The sequence below is a fragment of the Convolutriloba macropyga genome, chromosome 6 (genome assembly GCF_964194025.1).
Source record: "Convolutriloba macropyga chromosome 6, txConMacr16.3, whole genome shotgun sequence".
NCBI lineage: Eukaryota > Metazoa > Xenacoelomorpha > Acoela > Convolutidae > Convolutriloba > Convolutriloba macropyga.
This window is the reverse complement of record NC_134473.1, coordinates 14,815,829-14,833,562: the sequence shown is the minus strand read 5'-3', so window position 1 is coordinate 14,833,562 and position 17,734 is coordinate 14,815,829. Positions and strand designations below refer to the sequence as shown.

At 35.0% G+C, this 17,734-nt stretch overlaps 2 protein-coding genes across 2 annotated transcripts in view; both read right to left on the bottom strand.

Annotated features, from left to right (window-relative positions):
• LOC142341505 (uncharacterized) overlaps positions 1 to 14,714 on the bottom strand; it is a 126,834-nt gene extending 112,120 nt beyond the window's left edge. Inside the window, exon 1 of the mRNA XM_075392484.1 lies at positions 14,184 to 14,714. Coding sequence (XP_075248599.1) covers positions 14,184 to 14,570 — 387 coding nt within the window. The 5' untranslated portion in view covers positions 14,571 to 14,714. The remainder of the gene's footprint in view (positions 1 to 14,183) is intronic.
• The window catches only part of LOC142341507 (protein farnesyltransferase/geranylgeranyltransferase type-1 subunit alpha-like), a 351,573-nt gene that overhangs the window by 192,036 nt on the left and 141,803 nt on the right, over positions 1 to 17,734 (bottom strand). The gene's annotated exons all lie outside the window — the stretch shown is intronic.

Sequence of the window (17,734 nt, the reverse complement as noted above, 5' to 3'; positions counted from 1 at the left end):
TTTCTATATAGTGTTTTATAAGTTAGATAACCATTAAGTCGATTAACGGGTTTTTAACTGTATTATACTTTGGACTTCTTAATTAACTATTTAATTACCATTAATAATAAATTGAAAATTATACGCACTAATAGGTAAATCAAGAGCAATAATACTGCGAGTGATTTACTTTATCATTTTCGAGGTTGTGTATTGTTCGGATATTTTCTGGATACAGCCCCGAATCTGATAACTGGTGCGCCCAGAGGAAGAATCACGACTGATATTTCATTTTTAATTAACTGATCATGCGGTTTTAAAATTCAACACGCGTGTACACCGCAATTACAACGCTTCATCGAAATCAGTCCAGCTCAATCAAAATTCAACACGGTTTTAAAATTCAACACGCGTGTACACCGCAATTACAACGCTTCATCGAAATCAGTCCAGCGCTTTTCTAGGTTTATAAACCTTGTTGCTTTTTCAGTTTAATCATTTATCAACTAATATATTATTAGGGCAACAGGTTCTTAACTCTCCTTATTAATATAAAAATTACATAGAAAATTCTTACCAGATAGCTGAATTAAAACGTGCTATAGTTTTTTTCACAACTTTTACTGTTAGCACTTCAAATTTATAGGTTTTCAGGCTTTCTAAGTAAGTCACAAGTTAGGTAATCTTCCCCACGCATGCATTGTTCATTGCACACTGAACATTATGATGCGATCCACTGAATTCAGTTCTCTAGTCCTATGCGCGAGAGGTCCCAGATTTGTTAGTAAGTTTAGCTGGCGCCTGAGTGGGTGAGGCTGCGGGTCTCTTTTGAACCAACCCATAGGCCTAAGACGGAGATAGTCAAACATATATAAAAGGTAGCAAAGCCTGATTTCTCATAGCAAATAGCGCGTTCTAATTCAGCTACATCACCAAAAAAAACATTATTAAATTACCTTTACCCGTTATAAAAAAAATTATAAAAAAAATTTATTGTCTTAATCTTAATTAAAAAGGATAAACCTAGTAGAATATAAGAAATTTAAACAAAAATTTACTTTGTAATAAATGTCTTATTGGAGCACATTGAAACTGTTATAGTTGAGCATCCTAATATAACAGTTACAACAAATAATAAATTGGGTAAATTACACGGTTCACAACAAACAATAGCACTTATCTAGCAATCTTCTGAAAATTTGAATCAGCTTCTTTCGAAAACATTTCTATTACCTACGTTTGGAATAACCCTGACTTTTTCAACGTACTAAGTTTACTAAACACTCCTAACAGCAACATTGAGATACCATCACATAACTACGCTGATATTGTAAACATCAACAATAATCCTGAATCATAAGAACGCTAAGACAAACCAGGACACACTAAACAATTTAATAGCACAATAAAATTTAAGTTTCCTATTACAAAAATTACTTTTTATAAGCAAAAACGGTATAGGGTTTACGTTTCTATTTAAAAAAATCCTTTTCTAAATAAAAAAGTTTCTAAATATATTTTTAATAAAATCGGATAATGGCAAACTTAATAGCATATCCTGATAACGCACATATCTTGATAACCTACAACAATAACAACCCCCGAATGAACCAAAATCAAACCAGATTTTGCAAAAATTGCCGAAAATCTGGCCACACAGTTGCTTATTGTTATAAACACAAAAAAAATAAAGAACAAAATAGACAACCCCCGCAAACCAGAGACAGGTTTACAGATAATTGTCGCCAACACCGAGGTAGATCGCCAGTACAACAACCCCATAACTCCAACATTAACGACCAACGACGAAACCATCATCCGAATGAGAGCAATAGACAAAACACTTCTAATCAGAAATAATTCTCCTCATGCTTCCAATTACAATCCCTCAAATAGACACCGGTCAGGTAGTTATGATTCTCGATATAGACAAAATCAAAGGAAGTCACATAGATCTGAGAGAAATAGTAATAGGGACAGGCCTAATAGCGAGCAAAGACATCGAAGCTATTCAAATGAACGGAAAAACAATCAGAACAGACAAGGTAACCGACTCGAAAGTGACTATAACTCAAGAGATAACAGTCGCGACCGAAGTCCAAGAGTGCATTTCTTGAATAACAACTTTAGTTCGTAATTTGGCAATGATAAAACCCATCACTCTAACTTAAACTAGATCAGTCTCTGTCATCATCTGAATCTAATAATATAAGTTATAATAACAATAAACACATTTACATTAATTTGTACCAACCCGTCGGAGACAAGAGTAATAACAACGGTCTAGAAACCCAGTTCCTTCTTGATACAGGCTCAACAAGTTCCATTATAAATTACCATGCATCTTGTGAGTTATGCAAAACACAAAAAGTGAATCTTATCAAAACCAAAACTAATACAGTTGCCGTCAACGGAGAAAAACTTAAGCTTTTGGGATCCATCACATTTATTTCATCATTTGACATAGAAAGAAAACACAACGTGAACGTAAAAACTTGGGTTTCGGCCGAAAACGGATGTAAACCAAATATTTTGGGAATGGATTTCCTTGATCATTCTACCAAATCAATTGACATAACAACAACAAAAATTTAATTAAAATTTATCCCGACATTTTTATATCACTCAGTAGATATCAAACTAAAAGTTTCACCTATGTCAGTATCTACAAAAAAGTTCTCATGGACATTCAGCTTCACCTAGCTATAAAAAGTTGTTCTTTTGTATTACGCTGAACGGGATTTTCGATTATACTAATCACAACTTTCTACGATGAATATGTCGATCGGCCAAAATGAGTGAACAAAAAAGTCAATTGGAGTTAAATTTTCACTCTTCCGACAAAAGTGGGGTCGAACACACATAGAGAATAACAAAGTATAGTGGACTGATGTCTGGCAATCTTGCACTCAATTTCAAACAAACGTACTTTTCGTACTCTAGCTGCACAACAGAAGTCATTAGAGCATTGAGAGTGATCGCTTTTGTGTGTACGAAACTTCAATTAAGGTCAAACAAATTCTTTTTATCAACGCCCTTCTGTCGGGCTGTCAGCCATCAAAATTAGCTCTAATTATTCAAACTGTTCAAGTTACTCATATATGCTCAGGACTGATGCTGAAATTCTTTTCAAGCCCTTTCTTTCGCTATTAATAGCATAATCAGGTTTAAAATTTTTTTGAAACTGCTTAAAAACCAAAAAAAAGTTTAAATCGTCAAAATAAAATGTGTGTGTGTTCAAGGAACTATATCTTTTTTTCAAATTTTTATTGAATCTAGTTTTCACATTCTATTTTCCTATAATTCACTTTTTTCTTTATTCTCTATGATCAATGATTTCGGTACTTCCTTTGCCTTGTTTGCTGAAAACTGAAAAATTTATTTCAAAAATTCATACACACTAATCAAAGTTAAGGTAATTTTACCTTAAAAAACGTCCTAACTCACCTTAACTGTTAAGGTAGATTTGCCTTTCCTTAAAAAACCTTAACTAAGATTAATTTTACCTGAAAAGTTAAGGCATCACTACCTTAAAAAAACCTTTACATTACCTTAACTTTTACATTATCAACGGTTCTCCTTAACTCCGTTTAAGTAAATTTACCTTAATATTTCTTAATGTGTAAATGAAAGGGTACAATCATCAGTCGGTCAAATTTTTGTTGTTGAATGAAAGCAAGCAATTGCTTTGTTTAAATCGGTTCAGAGTCCAAAAATTTCAATTTTTACTCTCTGATTTTTTGGTTTTGGTAGCTGTACAATATAAACGGTTCTGCGTCTGTTATACGTGGAAACGGATGTAGTTATTATCTGTTGAAACAAATTATTTTCTTGCTCAGAAAAAATTGTCTCCACAATCGGGTCTTTATATGCAAACTTTTGAACACCTTCACTCATTACGATCGAGCGCCTCCACCAATATTAAAGAGACCAGTTTATGTCTATTGTTTCAAAAAACATACTGTAACCGTTAAAACAGCTTAGTTTAAACACTTTCAAACTTTCTCAAGGTCACTAAAAGCTGAGTTAGAGTTGAGTCACACTTGAAAACTTTGGCTCCGTGGTTTTTGTACCATACGGTACTTCTAAAAAGTATCTACTTGAAACCAACTGTCACTTAAAGTAAACGTGGTGAAAAAATGCCGAATCACAATTCCTTGTGTATTTTTCGATGATGAATATTTTCATCCTGCAACGTCAGATATCGTCATGAGTGTTACCATTGTTATAAACACAATCCGGTAACTAAAAAATGAATCACCACCAACCCTTCTGTCGTGGCACAGATGGCCCTTGAAACGAAGTGGAGAGAGAGAAAACTCTGAGTTGAAAAAACACAACAATCCCAAAACCTTACAGTTCAGTCGGTTCAGTAAATCGGAAAAATTTTCAAAGTCCTTCAGTCACACTAACTCAGCTAACAACTTAGTGATAAATTTACCAACATATTTTTCCAATATTAAAACTCTAATCTTTTTCAACAAACCCCGCTCGTAGTGAAACTCTAACTAGTAAAAAAAATTTGTGCAGCTCACAAGTTTCAGTTAGCTCCGCTGACTTGATTACGAAGAGCTTTTCATTTGTTTCCATCTAGTGTTTTATAAGTTAGATAACCATTAAATCGGTTAACGGGTTTTTAACTGTATAATAGTTTGGACTTCATATTTAACTATTTAATCACCATTAATAATAAACTCAGCTAACAACTTAGTGATAAATTTACCAACATAATTTTCCAATATTAAAACTCTAATCTTTTTCAACAAACCCCGTTCGTCCTGAAGCTCTAAATAGTAAGTAAAAATTTGTGCAGCTCACAAGTTTCAGTTAGCTCCGCTGACTTAAGAACGAAGAGCTTATCATTTGTTTCTATATAGTGTTTTATAAGTTAGATAACCATTAAGTCGATTAACGGGTTTTTAACTGTATTATACTTTGGACTTCATAATTAACTATTTAATTACCATTAATAATAAATTGAAACTTATACGCACCAATAGGTAAATCAAGAGCAATAATACTGCGAGTGATTTACTTTATCATTTTCGAGGTTGTGTTTTGTTCGGATATTTTCTGGATACAGCCCCGAATCTGATAACTGGTGCGCCCAGAGGAAGAATGACGACTGATATTTCATTTTTAATAAACTGATCATGCGGTTTTAAAATTCAACACGCGTGTACACCGCAATTACAACGCTTCATCGAAATCAGTCCAGCTCAATCAAAATTCAACACGGTTTTAAAATTCAACACGCGTGTACACCGCAATTACAACGCTTCATCGAAATCAGTCCAGCGCTTTTCTAGGTTTATAAACCTTGTTGCTTTTTCAGTTTAATCATTTATCAACTAAAATATTATTAGGGCAACAGGTTCTTAACTCTCCTTATTAATATAAAAATTACATAGAAAATTCTTACCAGATAGCTGAATTAAAACGTGCTATAGTTTTTTTTCACAACTTTTACTGTTAGCACTTCAAATTTATAGGTTTTCAGGCTTTCTAAGTAAGTCACAAGTTAGGTAATCTTCCCCACGCATGCATTGTTCATTGCACACTGAACATTATGATGCGATCCACTGAATGCAGTTCTCTAGTCCTATACGCGAGAGGTCCCACATTTGTTAGTAAGTTTAGCTGGCGCCTGAGTGGGTGAGGCTGCGAGTCTCTTTTGAACCAACCCATAGGCCTAAGACGGGGATAGTCGAACATATATAAAAGCTAGCAAAGCCTGATTTCTCATAGCAAATAGCGCGTTCTAATTCAGCTACATCACCAAAAAAAACCATTATTAATTTACCTTTACCCGTTATAAAAAAAATTATAAAACAAAATTTATTGTCTTAATCTTAATTAAAAAGGATAAACCTAGTAGAATATAAGAAATTTAAACAAAAATTTACTTTGTAATAAATGTCTTATTGGAGCACATTGCAACTGTTATAGTTGAGCATCATAATATAACAGTTACAACAAATAATAAATTGGGTAAATTACACGGTTCACAACAAACAATAGCACTTATCTAGCAATCTTCTGAAAATTTGAATCAGCTTCTTTCGAAAACATTTCTATTACCTACGTTTGGAATAACCCTGACTTTTTCAACGTACTAAGTTTACTAAACACTCCTAACAGCAACATTGAGATACCATCACATAACTACGCTGATATTGTAAACATCAACAATAATCCTGAATCATAAGAACGCTAAGACAAACCAGGACACACTAAACAATTTAATAACACAATAAAATTTAAGTTTCCTATTACAAAAATTACTTTTTTTAAGCAAAAACGGTATAGGGTTTACGTTTCTATTTAAAAAAATCCTTTTCTAAACAAAAAAGTTTCTAAATATATTTTTAATAAAATCGGATAATGGCAAACGTAATAGCATATCCTGATAACGCACTTGAGAAGTTTACCGGACTAGACCCTTCAGAGGACGCGCAAGACTTCATCAGTCTTTTAGTTAGAAAAATACAATTTGCACTTGGAACTAGGCCTGATGATGCGGGTCAAGCTGCAGTTTAAGATGATAGACAAAGAGCACTTTTGGTTCAGTTTTGCGAAGACCAGCGGCCCAGTGGTTTGAATAGCTAGACCCAGCGTTAGCCTGGAATGAAATCAGGAATCAGTTTGTGACTCGGTTCAAAGATGAAAAAGATAAGTACCGAAAGCTAATTGAAATTGAAAGCCTGAAAAGACAACCGGATGAGCTCATCAAAAGTTATGTACATAGATTAACAAAAACGATAGAAAAGGGTTGGCATCACCCAGACTTTAATGACGCGTTTAGAGAAAGTAAAAGTTTGGAGTACTTTGTTAGAGGACTAACAACACCCACGCTAAGACAGAAAGCACATCAGTTTCTGATAGAGAATGCAGGCGCAACCTGGCAACAACTTAGAGATTACAAAAGATTTGAGTTTTGCAGTTAGTAGTGAAATCACAGATACACCTTCTAACAGCATGGATAGCAAATAAGAAATTGAAGGAAAAAAATCAGCTCAAAGAACTTACACGTTTAATGAAAGATCACCGAATAAATGCAACCTACAACAATAACAACCCCCGAATGAACCAAAATCAAACCAGATTTTGCAAAAATTGCCGAAAATCTGGCCACACAGTTGCTTATTGTTATAAACACAAAGAAAATAAAGAACAAAATAGACAATCCCCGAAAACCAGAGACAGGTTTACAGATAATTGTCGCCAACACCGACGTAGATCGCCAGTACAACAACCCCATAACTCCAAAATTAACGACCAACGACGAAACCATCATCCGAATGAGAGCAAAAGACAAAACACTTCTAATCACAGAAATAATTCTCCTCATGCTTCCAATTACAATCCCTCAAATAGACACCGGTCAGGTAGTTATGATTCTCGATATAGACAAAATCAAAAGAATTCACATAGATCTGAGAGAAATAGTAATAGGGACAGGCCTAATAGCGAGCAAAGACATCGAAGCTATTCAATTGAACGGAAAAACAATCAGAACAGACAAGGTAACCGACTCGAAAATGACTATAACTCAAGAGATAACAGTCGCGATCGAAGTCCAAGTGTGCATTTCTTGAATAACAACTTTAGTTCGTAATTTAGCAATGATAAAACCCATCACTCTAACTTAAACTAGATCAGTCTCTGTCATCTTCTGAATCTAATAATATAAATTATATTAACAATAAACACATTTACATTAATTTGTACCAACCCGTCGGAGACAAGAATATTAACAACGGTCTAGAAACCCAGTTCCTTCTTGATACAGGCTCAACAAGTTCCATTATAAACTACCATACATATAGTGAGTTATGCAAAACACAAAAAGTAAATCTTATCAAAACCAAAACTAATACAGTTGCCGTCAACGGAGAAAAACTTAAACTTTTGGGATACATAACATTTAATTCATCATTTGACATAGAAAGAAAATACAACGTGAACGTAAAAACTTGGGTTTCGGCCGAAAACGGATGTAAACCAAATATTTTGGGAATGGATTTCCTTGATCATTCTACCAAATCAATTGACATAACAACACCAAAAATTTAATTAAAAATTTATCCCGACATTTTTATATCACTCAGTAGATATCAAACTAAAAGTTTCCCCTATGTATGTATCTACAAAAAAGTTTTCATGGACATTCAGCTTCACCTAGCACCCCAAACAACTCGTGTCATCTCTGTTAAACCCACAAGCGACTTCTTCCGAAAAAGAACCCCCTTCATCATTGGAACAGAATTACAAAGAAAAGGAATTTACACCTACAATGTAAGATGTTTCCAAAAAGAAAAGGAGTTACCAATAATGCTAAACAGCCTTCAAAATAACAAAGTTGTCATTCCTAAAGGCCCCATAGGTCAGACTCTAGAGGATATTCAAATGGAACCAAAGAAGTTTTCTGTTGTAGACAACCTTGCTTTAATTGACCTTCTCATGACCAGTGACACAGATTGGGATCAAGTGTTCCACGTAAGCGCAAATTACATTTCGCCAAAAATCGAACATAAACCGACGATTTTAATGACAACTATGAATTGGAAACTGATTTTATTGATGATTTGAAAAACTTGAAGCCGTGGGTCGAAGCAGAAGACACTCTTCGCCCAATCGAAATTGAACCGGTCATATTAAATCAATTTTCAGAAACAGATAAAATTTTCCTCAAAAAATTTGATTTCAGCCAATTACATATTAGCGATCAGAAATTAATACAGTTGATGGAAACACTAATTCAAAACAAAGACGTATACTCGCAACACAAGTACGACGTTGGAAAAATCAAACAAAAAATTCAATGTAATACTCCTACCTAATGTGATGGCTCCCCTACGCAAATGATTCCATTCTTTGTACGACAACCTAATCAATTATTTATTCGCTTTGAAGGATATACAGGACAAATAATTTTTTCACATTTGCCTATATTACATCCTATAATTCATATCCGAGTCTCTTCATTCCATTTTCGGGATTTGCAAGATCTTTTAGACATAATCGTCTATCCTAGGAACTCAAACTATTACAAAATATTACGTGCATTAATAGATTTTAATATAACTTTCGTAGACATTGGTGTAGATTTTGATTATTATGAAAACACTATAACTCCAATTTATGTATAAATATAGAAAAATTTTTTATATAAGTTTCTCATTTTCTTTACTCGCAACTGCTAGGGTCAGTTTCTGCACCCTCTGCATGTATTATATTGCAATTCAGAAAAACCAAGCTCTATCATCATCCAATACTTATACACCTGAAGAAATCCCTTATTTCAAAGAGTTTGGTTTTCTTGTCTTTTTTCATTTCCATGATGCCTTTCTGGATTGTTGTCCTATGTAGACAAATTATACATAACTAAAAAGCCCTTAATCGAAAATATTGGACTCCTCCAAATCTACGTCATCTTGCATATAATCATAATCAAGTTAATACTCCTAATAGTAATCATGTTCTATGATATTAAAGTTATTTGTTTCTATACTACATTTTTAGACTTACTTTTTGTTATTCTACTAACCATAACTTTAACAATTAAAATAAACTACCTACCTGAACCCTATCACAGTCTTTCTTGTGGATTGCTTCCTAATAACGGTAGTCACTCCCGCACTCTACAAAATTGTGTTTTATCAGATAATTTTTATTAAACCCATCAATAACATTAATGCATTTTCTTTATAAAGGTCGTATAGTGTCCCTATGCGGTTCTTCAAGAACATTTTCATCTGACAATATATTGATCCCCCAACTGATAGTCGAAATCGATTTTTTGGGATAGTTGCGAAAGTGGATTTATTACCTTAGTCCCAGACTCTTGTCATTGGCACTTCTTTGTTTTCCTCGCCAACCTCAATCCGAGCTTTTGGCCTGATACTCTCAATAATCTATAGTACTTCATTTGGAAAAACTAAATATGTTCGTTTTAAACGGGAAACTAGTTGAAATTTTACGTTTTCAACGCGCTTTTTAAATCATATCCACTTCTAGCTCCTTTCATTTTAATTGACTTTCAAGAAGTTGATACCCATGGGTCTTGGCAAATATCCGTCTCTCCCACTTCAAAAATATTGGAACTACTTTTTTTTCATAATGGAAAACTCCCCATGTGTACCAAAATTGATAGATTCGGATTCACTAATTTTTAACTAAAGCTTAACACAAAAATGATACTGCCCTACCAGAATAAATTAGTACAGATTCAGTACTTCCAAAGATCATTCACAAAACTTGACAACGCCCTCATACCAATTCTAATAATTCACTTTGAATATTTAAATTCCTGGGAAGACGGATACGTTACTGTTCTACAAAATTCTCCCTATTGGTTTTTATTCCTGACACTATCTATTTCAATTTTAACGACACTTCCATTTAATCTTGACCAAATTTAACCATTCTTACATTTACAATGTATTTTACAAAGCGGACAAACTGGTCCGTTTTAACTATATTCAAAAGCCCTTCGACTGGTTTCCAAGAAATCGAGCCTTGCATAATTGTGCATTATGAAGGATGGGAAACAAACAAAAAGGGTACATTCAAAGTATGTCCCGAAAACACACAATGGAAATTCTTCCACTGCCTTGTTGATTTAAAGGACATATTCCCTATTTCTATTCAAACCCTTTTTTAAGCTCCCTAAGCAAAACAAAACTATAATCCTCAGAAATCTCTTCACTTGGCTTACCTCAAAACCCCCTGAAAGTCCAGTTACGATTGACCGTTTTGAATGCCCCATATGTGACACCCATCGTAGAAAATTCAAAATGATGCACGCGAATCCCAAAAATCAACCAGCCCACTTTGGTTGCATCTCATGTAGAGAACAATTATTCCATTATTGGAAATACCCAGACTGTCCAGTCTGTAATCAACCAAACTATGCAGTCAGTATTTCTTAATTCCAATGAGAATTATGCGAAAAAATCAAAAAGGAAACACATCAAATCCGTCTATCTCACTTTTATACTCACAAAGATAGTTTTTATTGCGATGAATGTATTAAACCACTGACATCATGCCCCTTATGCAGCCAACCTATAACTCCCATCGACCCCTGGAGCTAAAAACAAATCAAGGTAAGAAAACACCATTAAAAATGGGAAACCCACATTCAACAATAAGCATGCTCAAACAAACGTCACACAAACAGGAATAGTATTTGCAATATTTTTTCAAAGTTTGCAAACGGTTCGAGAAACTTCACCGCACAAAAAATCATTTAGATTACTTTATATGCCTAGATTGTTATAAACATTTAGTCGCTAATAGAAAAAATACACACTATCCACTGTGTAATACACAGATGTACCTCTTTCCACTTGTTTTCTTTTACCAATGTGATAAATGCTTTAACATAAAAATCCAGTTATCTTTAAACCATTCACCTCATATTAGCTTACATCCCTACCATCAGTTTTGCTATCTATGTATATCCCAGATTCCTGAGTGCCCTGTACGTTTCCAAAACTTTTCACTTTAGCAATATTTATGTTTTATCTAATTAACGATGTTATTCACTTTTAGATCTTAGCGAGGTCTCAGCTGCCCGGGTTAGGCTCTAAATTTAGGTAGGTTAAGGCTAAGATAACAAAAAACTCCTTTTTACCGTGGTGGGATTGCGATTAGCAAATAAATGAAACCACCAGTTATTAAAACAAGGAAGCATTTGGCTAACAACATATTTTTTAGCAATGCAATCTGTCTTGAGCCCTTCAAGCTTAGTCCAACAACAACGAACCTAGCCATTTTATCAGCCAATCTACAATATGCACCCAGAGGAAACATGCCAACTCCCAGTACCCAATAACCAAACGTACGACCCAATATCGAATTGGAAAATCCAAAACCATAGTGGCAAGGCAATCCGCCTCTCTAATATAGATGATCTTTTGAGCGAACAAGACCGCCGAAATATTAAACTTTGTCTAGAAACCCAAAGAGTCACAGAAGAACAAATCAACAAGGAAAACCCCAGATTTGTCAATAGTTTAAAATACAGCCTGAAGCCAGAATACAACTACTTCAACGTGAAAGGCAAGACCATCATTCAAAATAAAACCCTGCATCCAGAACATGAAGTTCCTGTTTCTCAAGTCCCGATAATTAGCGACTTTTCATTACCAAATTCAAAAAACGTTTGGAGATCGTGACTATAAGAACAACAGCTACATCTTATACAATAAAGCACTGTGCACGTATATCAAAAATTCATACGAGGCTATTACCGCCTTCCTTGACAAAGGAAATGCCGATTACGAGATTTCTAACGCTGCACTAGTGGCCAAAAATTCTTCGTTTCGACAACAACTGTTTCAACAGGAATTAGAATTACAGAAATAAGATCTCCAACTACAAGTCGAACAGCTCAAAACAGAAAATAAAACAACAGGAGCAGCAGGCAACGATTATTGCCTAAAGAGTCAAAGTGAAACCAATACAGCTCAGTTGGCAAAGTCATACGCTGCAACGAACTTGGAACTGTCAGCAAAGACGAGAAAAGCGGAACAGCAAGTTGCTGTAATGCAAAAGAAAAATCGTCAGCTTGAGGCGAAGCTAGAGAAGGCTAAAAACAAGTCAAAGAAACTGAAGAGAAAAATGGCTGAAAATAAATCTGAATAAAATTATGTCGTATGGTGATGGCTATTTTGTAAAAACCTCATGCTATTGTTATATTTTCCAAAATGTACAACCAATGCAGTAAAATTTTTACTTCGTTCCTAAAATCGGGATGAGCTGTAACCGTTAGCACACCTTAGTTCAAACACTTTTAAACATTCTCAAGGTCACTAAAAGCTGAGTTAGAGTTGAGTCACAGTTGAAAACTTTGGCTCCGTGGTTTTTGTACCACATGGTACTTCTAAAAAGTAACTACTTGAAACCAAATGTCCTTGAAACTAAACGTGGTGAACAAATCCTGAATCACCGTTCCTTGTGTATTTTTCTATGATGAATATTTTCTTCCTGCCCTGCAACGTCAGATATCGTCATGTGTTTTACCATTGTTATAAACACAATCCGGTAACTAAAAAATGATTCACCCCCAACCCTTCTGTCGTGACACAGATGGTTCTCTCACGAAACAAAGTGGAGAGAGAGAAAACCCTGAGTTGAAAAAACACAACAATCCCAAAACCTTGCAGTTCAGTCGGTTCAGTAAATCGGAAAAATTTTCAAAGTCCTTCAGTCACACTAACTCAGCTAACAACTTAGTGATAAATTTACCAACATATTTTTCCAATATTAAAACTCTAATCTTTTTCAACAAACCCCGCTCGTCCTGAAATTCTAACTAGTAAGTACAAATTTGTGCAGCTCACAAGTTTCGGTTAGCTCCGCTGACTTGAGTACGAAGAGCTTTTCATTTGTTTCTATCTAGTGTTTTATAAGTTAGATAACCATTAAATCGGCTAACGGGTTTTTAACTGTATAATAGTTTGGACTTCATATTTAACTATTTAATCACCATTAATAATAAACTCAGCTAACAACTCAGTGATAAGTTTAACAACATATTTTGCCAATATTAAACTCTAACTTTTTTCAACAAACCCCGCTCGTCCTGAAATTCTAACTAGTAAGTACAAATTTGTGCAGCTCACAAGTTTCGGTTAGCTCCGCTGACTTAAGAACGAAGAGCTTTTCATTTATTTCTATCTAGTGTTTTATAAGTTAGATAACCATTAAATCGGTTAACGGGTTTTTAACTCTATAATAGTTTGGACTTCATAATTAACTATTTAATCACCATTAATAATAAATTGAGACTTATACGCACTAATAGGTAAATCAAGAGCGATAATACTGCGATTGATTTACTTTATCATTTTCGAGGTTGTGTACTGTTCGGATTTATTCTGGATGCAGCCGCGAATCTGATAGTATCTTATTACTTGTAAAGCGGCTCTTAGAGCGAGCGAGTGCACAACTCAAAGCTACAATCACGACATCAAGAAAATTACAATAAAAAACAGTAACATTGAAAATCTTATCATTATCCAAAAATTGGGGTCAATCTTTAGTTCGATGTTCTCTTAAGTGAGGACAATTTTCAAACGCTTGCTATAATAGTTTCATCAGCTTTAATTGTAAAATGGAAATTACTAACCACAATGCCACAGACATTTAACATAGAAAACTGGGTATCTCGCCTTCGGTTGAGCAACACTTACCTTACTAAAAGCGCACGCGTGCGCCTCCAACTTGTTTTCATCAGGCAGTCCTAAAATGTCCCGCTTGTGTACACTTGTGATGACGTACACGGTACGCAAGTCAATCTGAAGAAAGTCTGCCTCGTGGTACAAGTTAGCCAGCCAAATGAAGGGCAGCGTTCCCATTTCTTGAGCAGAGTCAACTGGTCCAGTTGCAATTTTTTGATAATCCTCTAGCGTCAGATTGAGGGAGCAGCAGGGGAGAGAAGTAGTTATGATTCCCTCCTTGTATTCCGCTTCCGTGTACACCTTTTCAATCAGGTCTACAGGGTTTCCGCGAACTAATCGAGCCAAAATCAGACAAATATACACCACGAAGAGTAGATCTGCGAATCGCTTTCGCTTCATGATCGCCCAACTATACAATTGTTCTCTACAAACCTGTCTCACAGACGTCGTTTGTGAAATAATGGAAAAATGTGAGCTTATAGTAATACCAAATTTATCAACAACTGAAACCTGATTTATAATTCAAGCTTAACAATGTGTGGATAGAGCAGCTGTTCTGATTGCATCTTAATGAAGATCTTTAACTACGTTTTATTATTCACAGATGTAGCTGAAATGTGCTTCAGAAAGTGAAAATGCATAGTAAATGAATGAAAAACGGAACAATACTGGTTGTCCCTGCGAGAGCTTTTATGTAATGTTCATGATTCCACAAGATAACTGAATGGAATAATTACTCTTGAAGAGAAGCGCGACCAGGAAAATTCTTTTTATAAAAAAACGGCAAACATTTATTGCAATTGATCAGCCGACAATATAAAATCAATATCATACTTTATTATAAGAAAATATTTACTTTTATGAATATTATCCTTCTATTTGAAGCAACTATTTTTGAAAAGATAAAACTCAGAAAATTAAGATTTTCTTACGTTCGCAACACACTTTTTGTTTTGAAGTCGGTTGAGGCAACAGATAATCATTCAAAAGCAACTAGAAACGATCCAAATTGCAAACCCATTTCAACTTCATAAGTTGAAAGAAATGTTAAACTAAACAAACAACCGTAAAGAACCAGTCTAAAAATCATTACACTTTTATCGAACATCTCAAAAACAGCCCAACAGCATAGCATGAGTTTATGCAATCGCAAACTCCAATGTGCAGTGCACTTTTTGGACTAGGTTTCAAAAAGTTTTTTTAAAAAACCACGCCCGCCTTATCTTATTGCACCTCGAGTTCATCGGTTTCTACGAGTCAAATCGCTTTGCTGAAATACAATCAGGGATAAATGGAATTAAAATGATTAAAGGGAGGAGAAAATTGCTATAGCCAGCAACTAAAATGAATTGCCGAAAACTATATATCCATTACTTGAAATACCGGAAAAAACTTTGTTCAGGCGGATTAAGAATTAATACGAATGATAAACAGTTAAAATTGCCAAATTCTCTCGAATGCAGAAGCTCGAAATTTTACTTAAAATTATTAAACAAAACCGACTAGCGTCGGAAGAATTGCTCCCGAACGATTATTGGGAGCTCTAATCTATTGCAGCATGCATGGGTCGGGAGAAGGGGTGGGTAGCTTTGAGGAAGGGCGACAAAGAAGCTCACTAAGTTGCTTCAAAGGTTCAAAGGACGTCATAGGAGGCCATTATATACGACTAATAAGATTTCAAACGGAAAACGACACCAATTTTGTCGCGCTTTTCATTAGACTTTTAGTAGGAGACTGCGGCCTATTGATTTGTGCTGCTTCGCAATATAAATGAGAGAAACTAAGAGCACGCACTCATAGATAGGTGGTTGTCTTGTAGTTCTAAATTTAAACCGAAGTCCTAAAACCTAAAACAGCAATTTCAAGCGGAGGAATTAAGTTAATTTTCTGATAGAACTAACGCGTTTTGAACAAAAAGACGACGAAATTTTTAGATAAAGGGTGTGGGTTGGTGGGGCCGGAAGGGGGTCGGTATATGAAGGGGGTATGTATGTGGGGAGGGTTGGTATGAGGGGGTGGGGTTGGTTTGGTCTAGAGGCAATAAGTAGGGTTCATAAGTGGGCTACCGTTCTAAAACAGTAGTCAATTTTCGAAAACAAAAGTCAAAATTACCGTCATGAACAAAAATTCTTCAGGTAAACAACCTCTAGAATTCCAATACTCCTCTTCGAGTTGCAAAAACCTGTAGTATTCAAATAGTTTTCCTTGAGTCGTAAAAAACCTGTAGAAAAACAATACTTCTGGTGGTAAAAGACCAGGATACCAATAATTGCCTCAGCTAACCATTTGCGGTTAGGAAAAAGTTTTGGTAGTGACCATCTAAAACCGAGCTTTTTCCCGCAAAAACCAAGTAGCCAATTATTTAAAAAACTACGAGAAAAAACTTAAAAAACTTTCTAGGACAAAAGAGCAAAAGTGGGTCAAATCTTGCATAAAACAAACACTAGCTTAATCAATTGCTTTAAAAAACTTACTTAATTACTGCTTCAGAATTTGTTCGAGAGCTATTAAAAATTCAATTCTCATTGTGTTATTCTTAGGTAGACTTCTTTTCAAACTTTTTCAAAGCTTAGGTAGACTTCTTTTCAAAGCTGCACATGAAAATCAGCTTCACCACTGGCGTATACTCTGGCATCACACTCGGTACCTGTAAGGAGGAATGATAAAATATCATGCAACTTTTTTGCAAGCTTAAAAGCTCTATTTCTCTCTCTGATTTTTTGCGAGCTCACGTTTTAATTGTTTATATTTTTTAAAATTGTTTTGCTTCACGGAGTCTTTATTTTTTATTTGATTGAGTTATATAGAGTTTTAAGTACTTTTATGTAAAAAATACCGCTTTTCGACGCTTCATTTGGATTTCGTTCAATGTTCTCAATTTAACTTCAAAACATAAGCCCAATTTCAGAAATTAGCTTGAACTAATAATTAAGCATGTTCCCAATGACCTTGGAAACTCAAGAAAAACATGACATTTTGCAGATGATTAAAACTACCGCCAAAAATCTGAGAGTTAATCTTTCCCGAAAACATCTGACAAGATGTCGCAACCAAATAAGAGCAACCAAAATTCTAGAATACATGTTTCATTACATAAATTGGAGACCTAGACGTGATCAAGAAACATAGTCTACCTTCTCAGACGGAATTTTTTTAACAAAGAGGGTGACACCCCCCACCTCCCCCCCAAGACAAAAAAACCGTGCCAAGGTCTACCTGACCACCAGTTACACGACAACAAAAACAAACACATAACCTTGATAATAACCACGTGCCAGTCTAACAAACAGCTCTTCTTTGTGGATCACAAGGCGACTGAGATGTTTCTAAGAGCAGAGAGATGAAATTGAGCTGAACAAAACATGAGGAGAGGAAACACACACCGATAGTAGAGTAACAGATAGTGTGTCAGTCAGCAAGAAAAGTCCCACAGGACAATTTTTTTTGGTCTCAGACGTCACCAAAGACGAAGAATTTTTTTTTCAAGGGTTCCAGACGTCACCCGATCAAGAAGGCATGACGTTTTTTGGTTGCAGACGTCACCCAATCAAGAGGGCCTGATT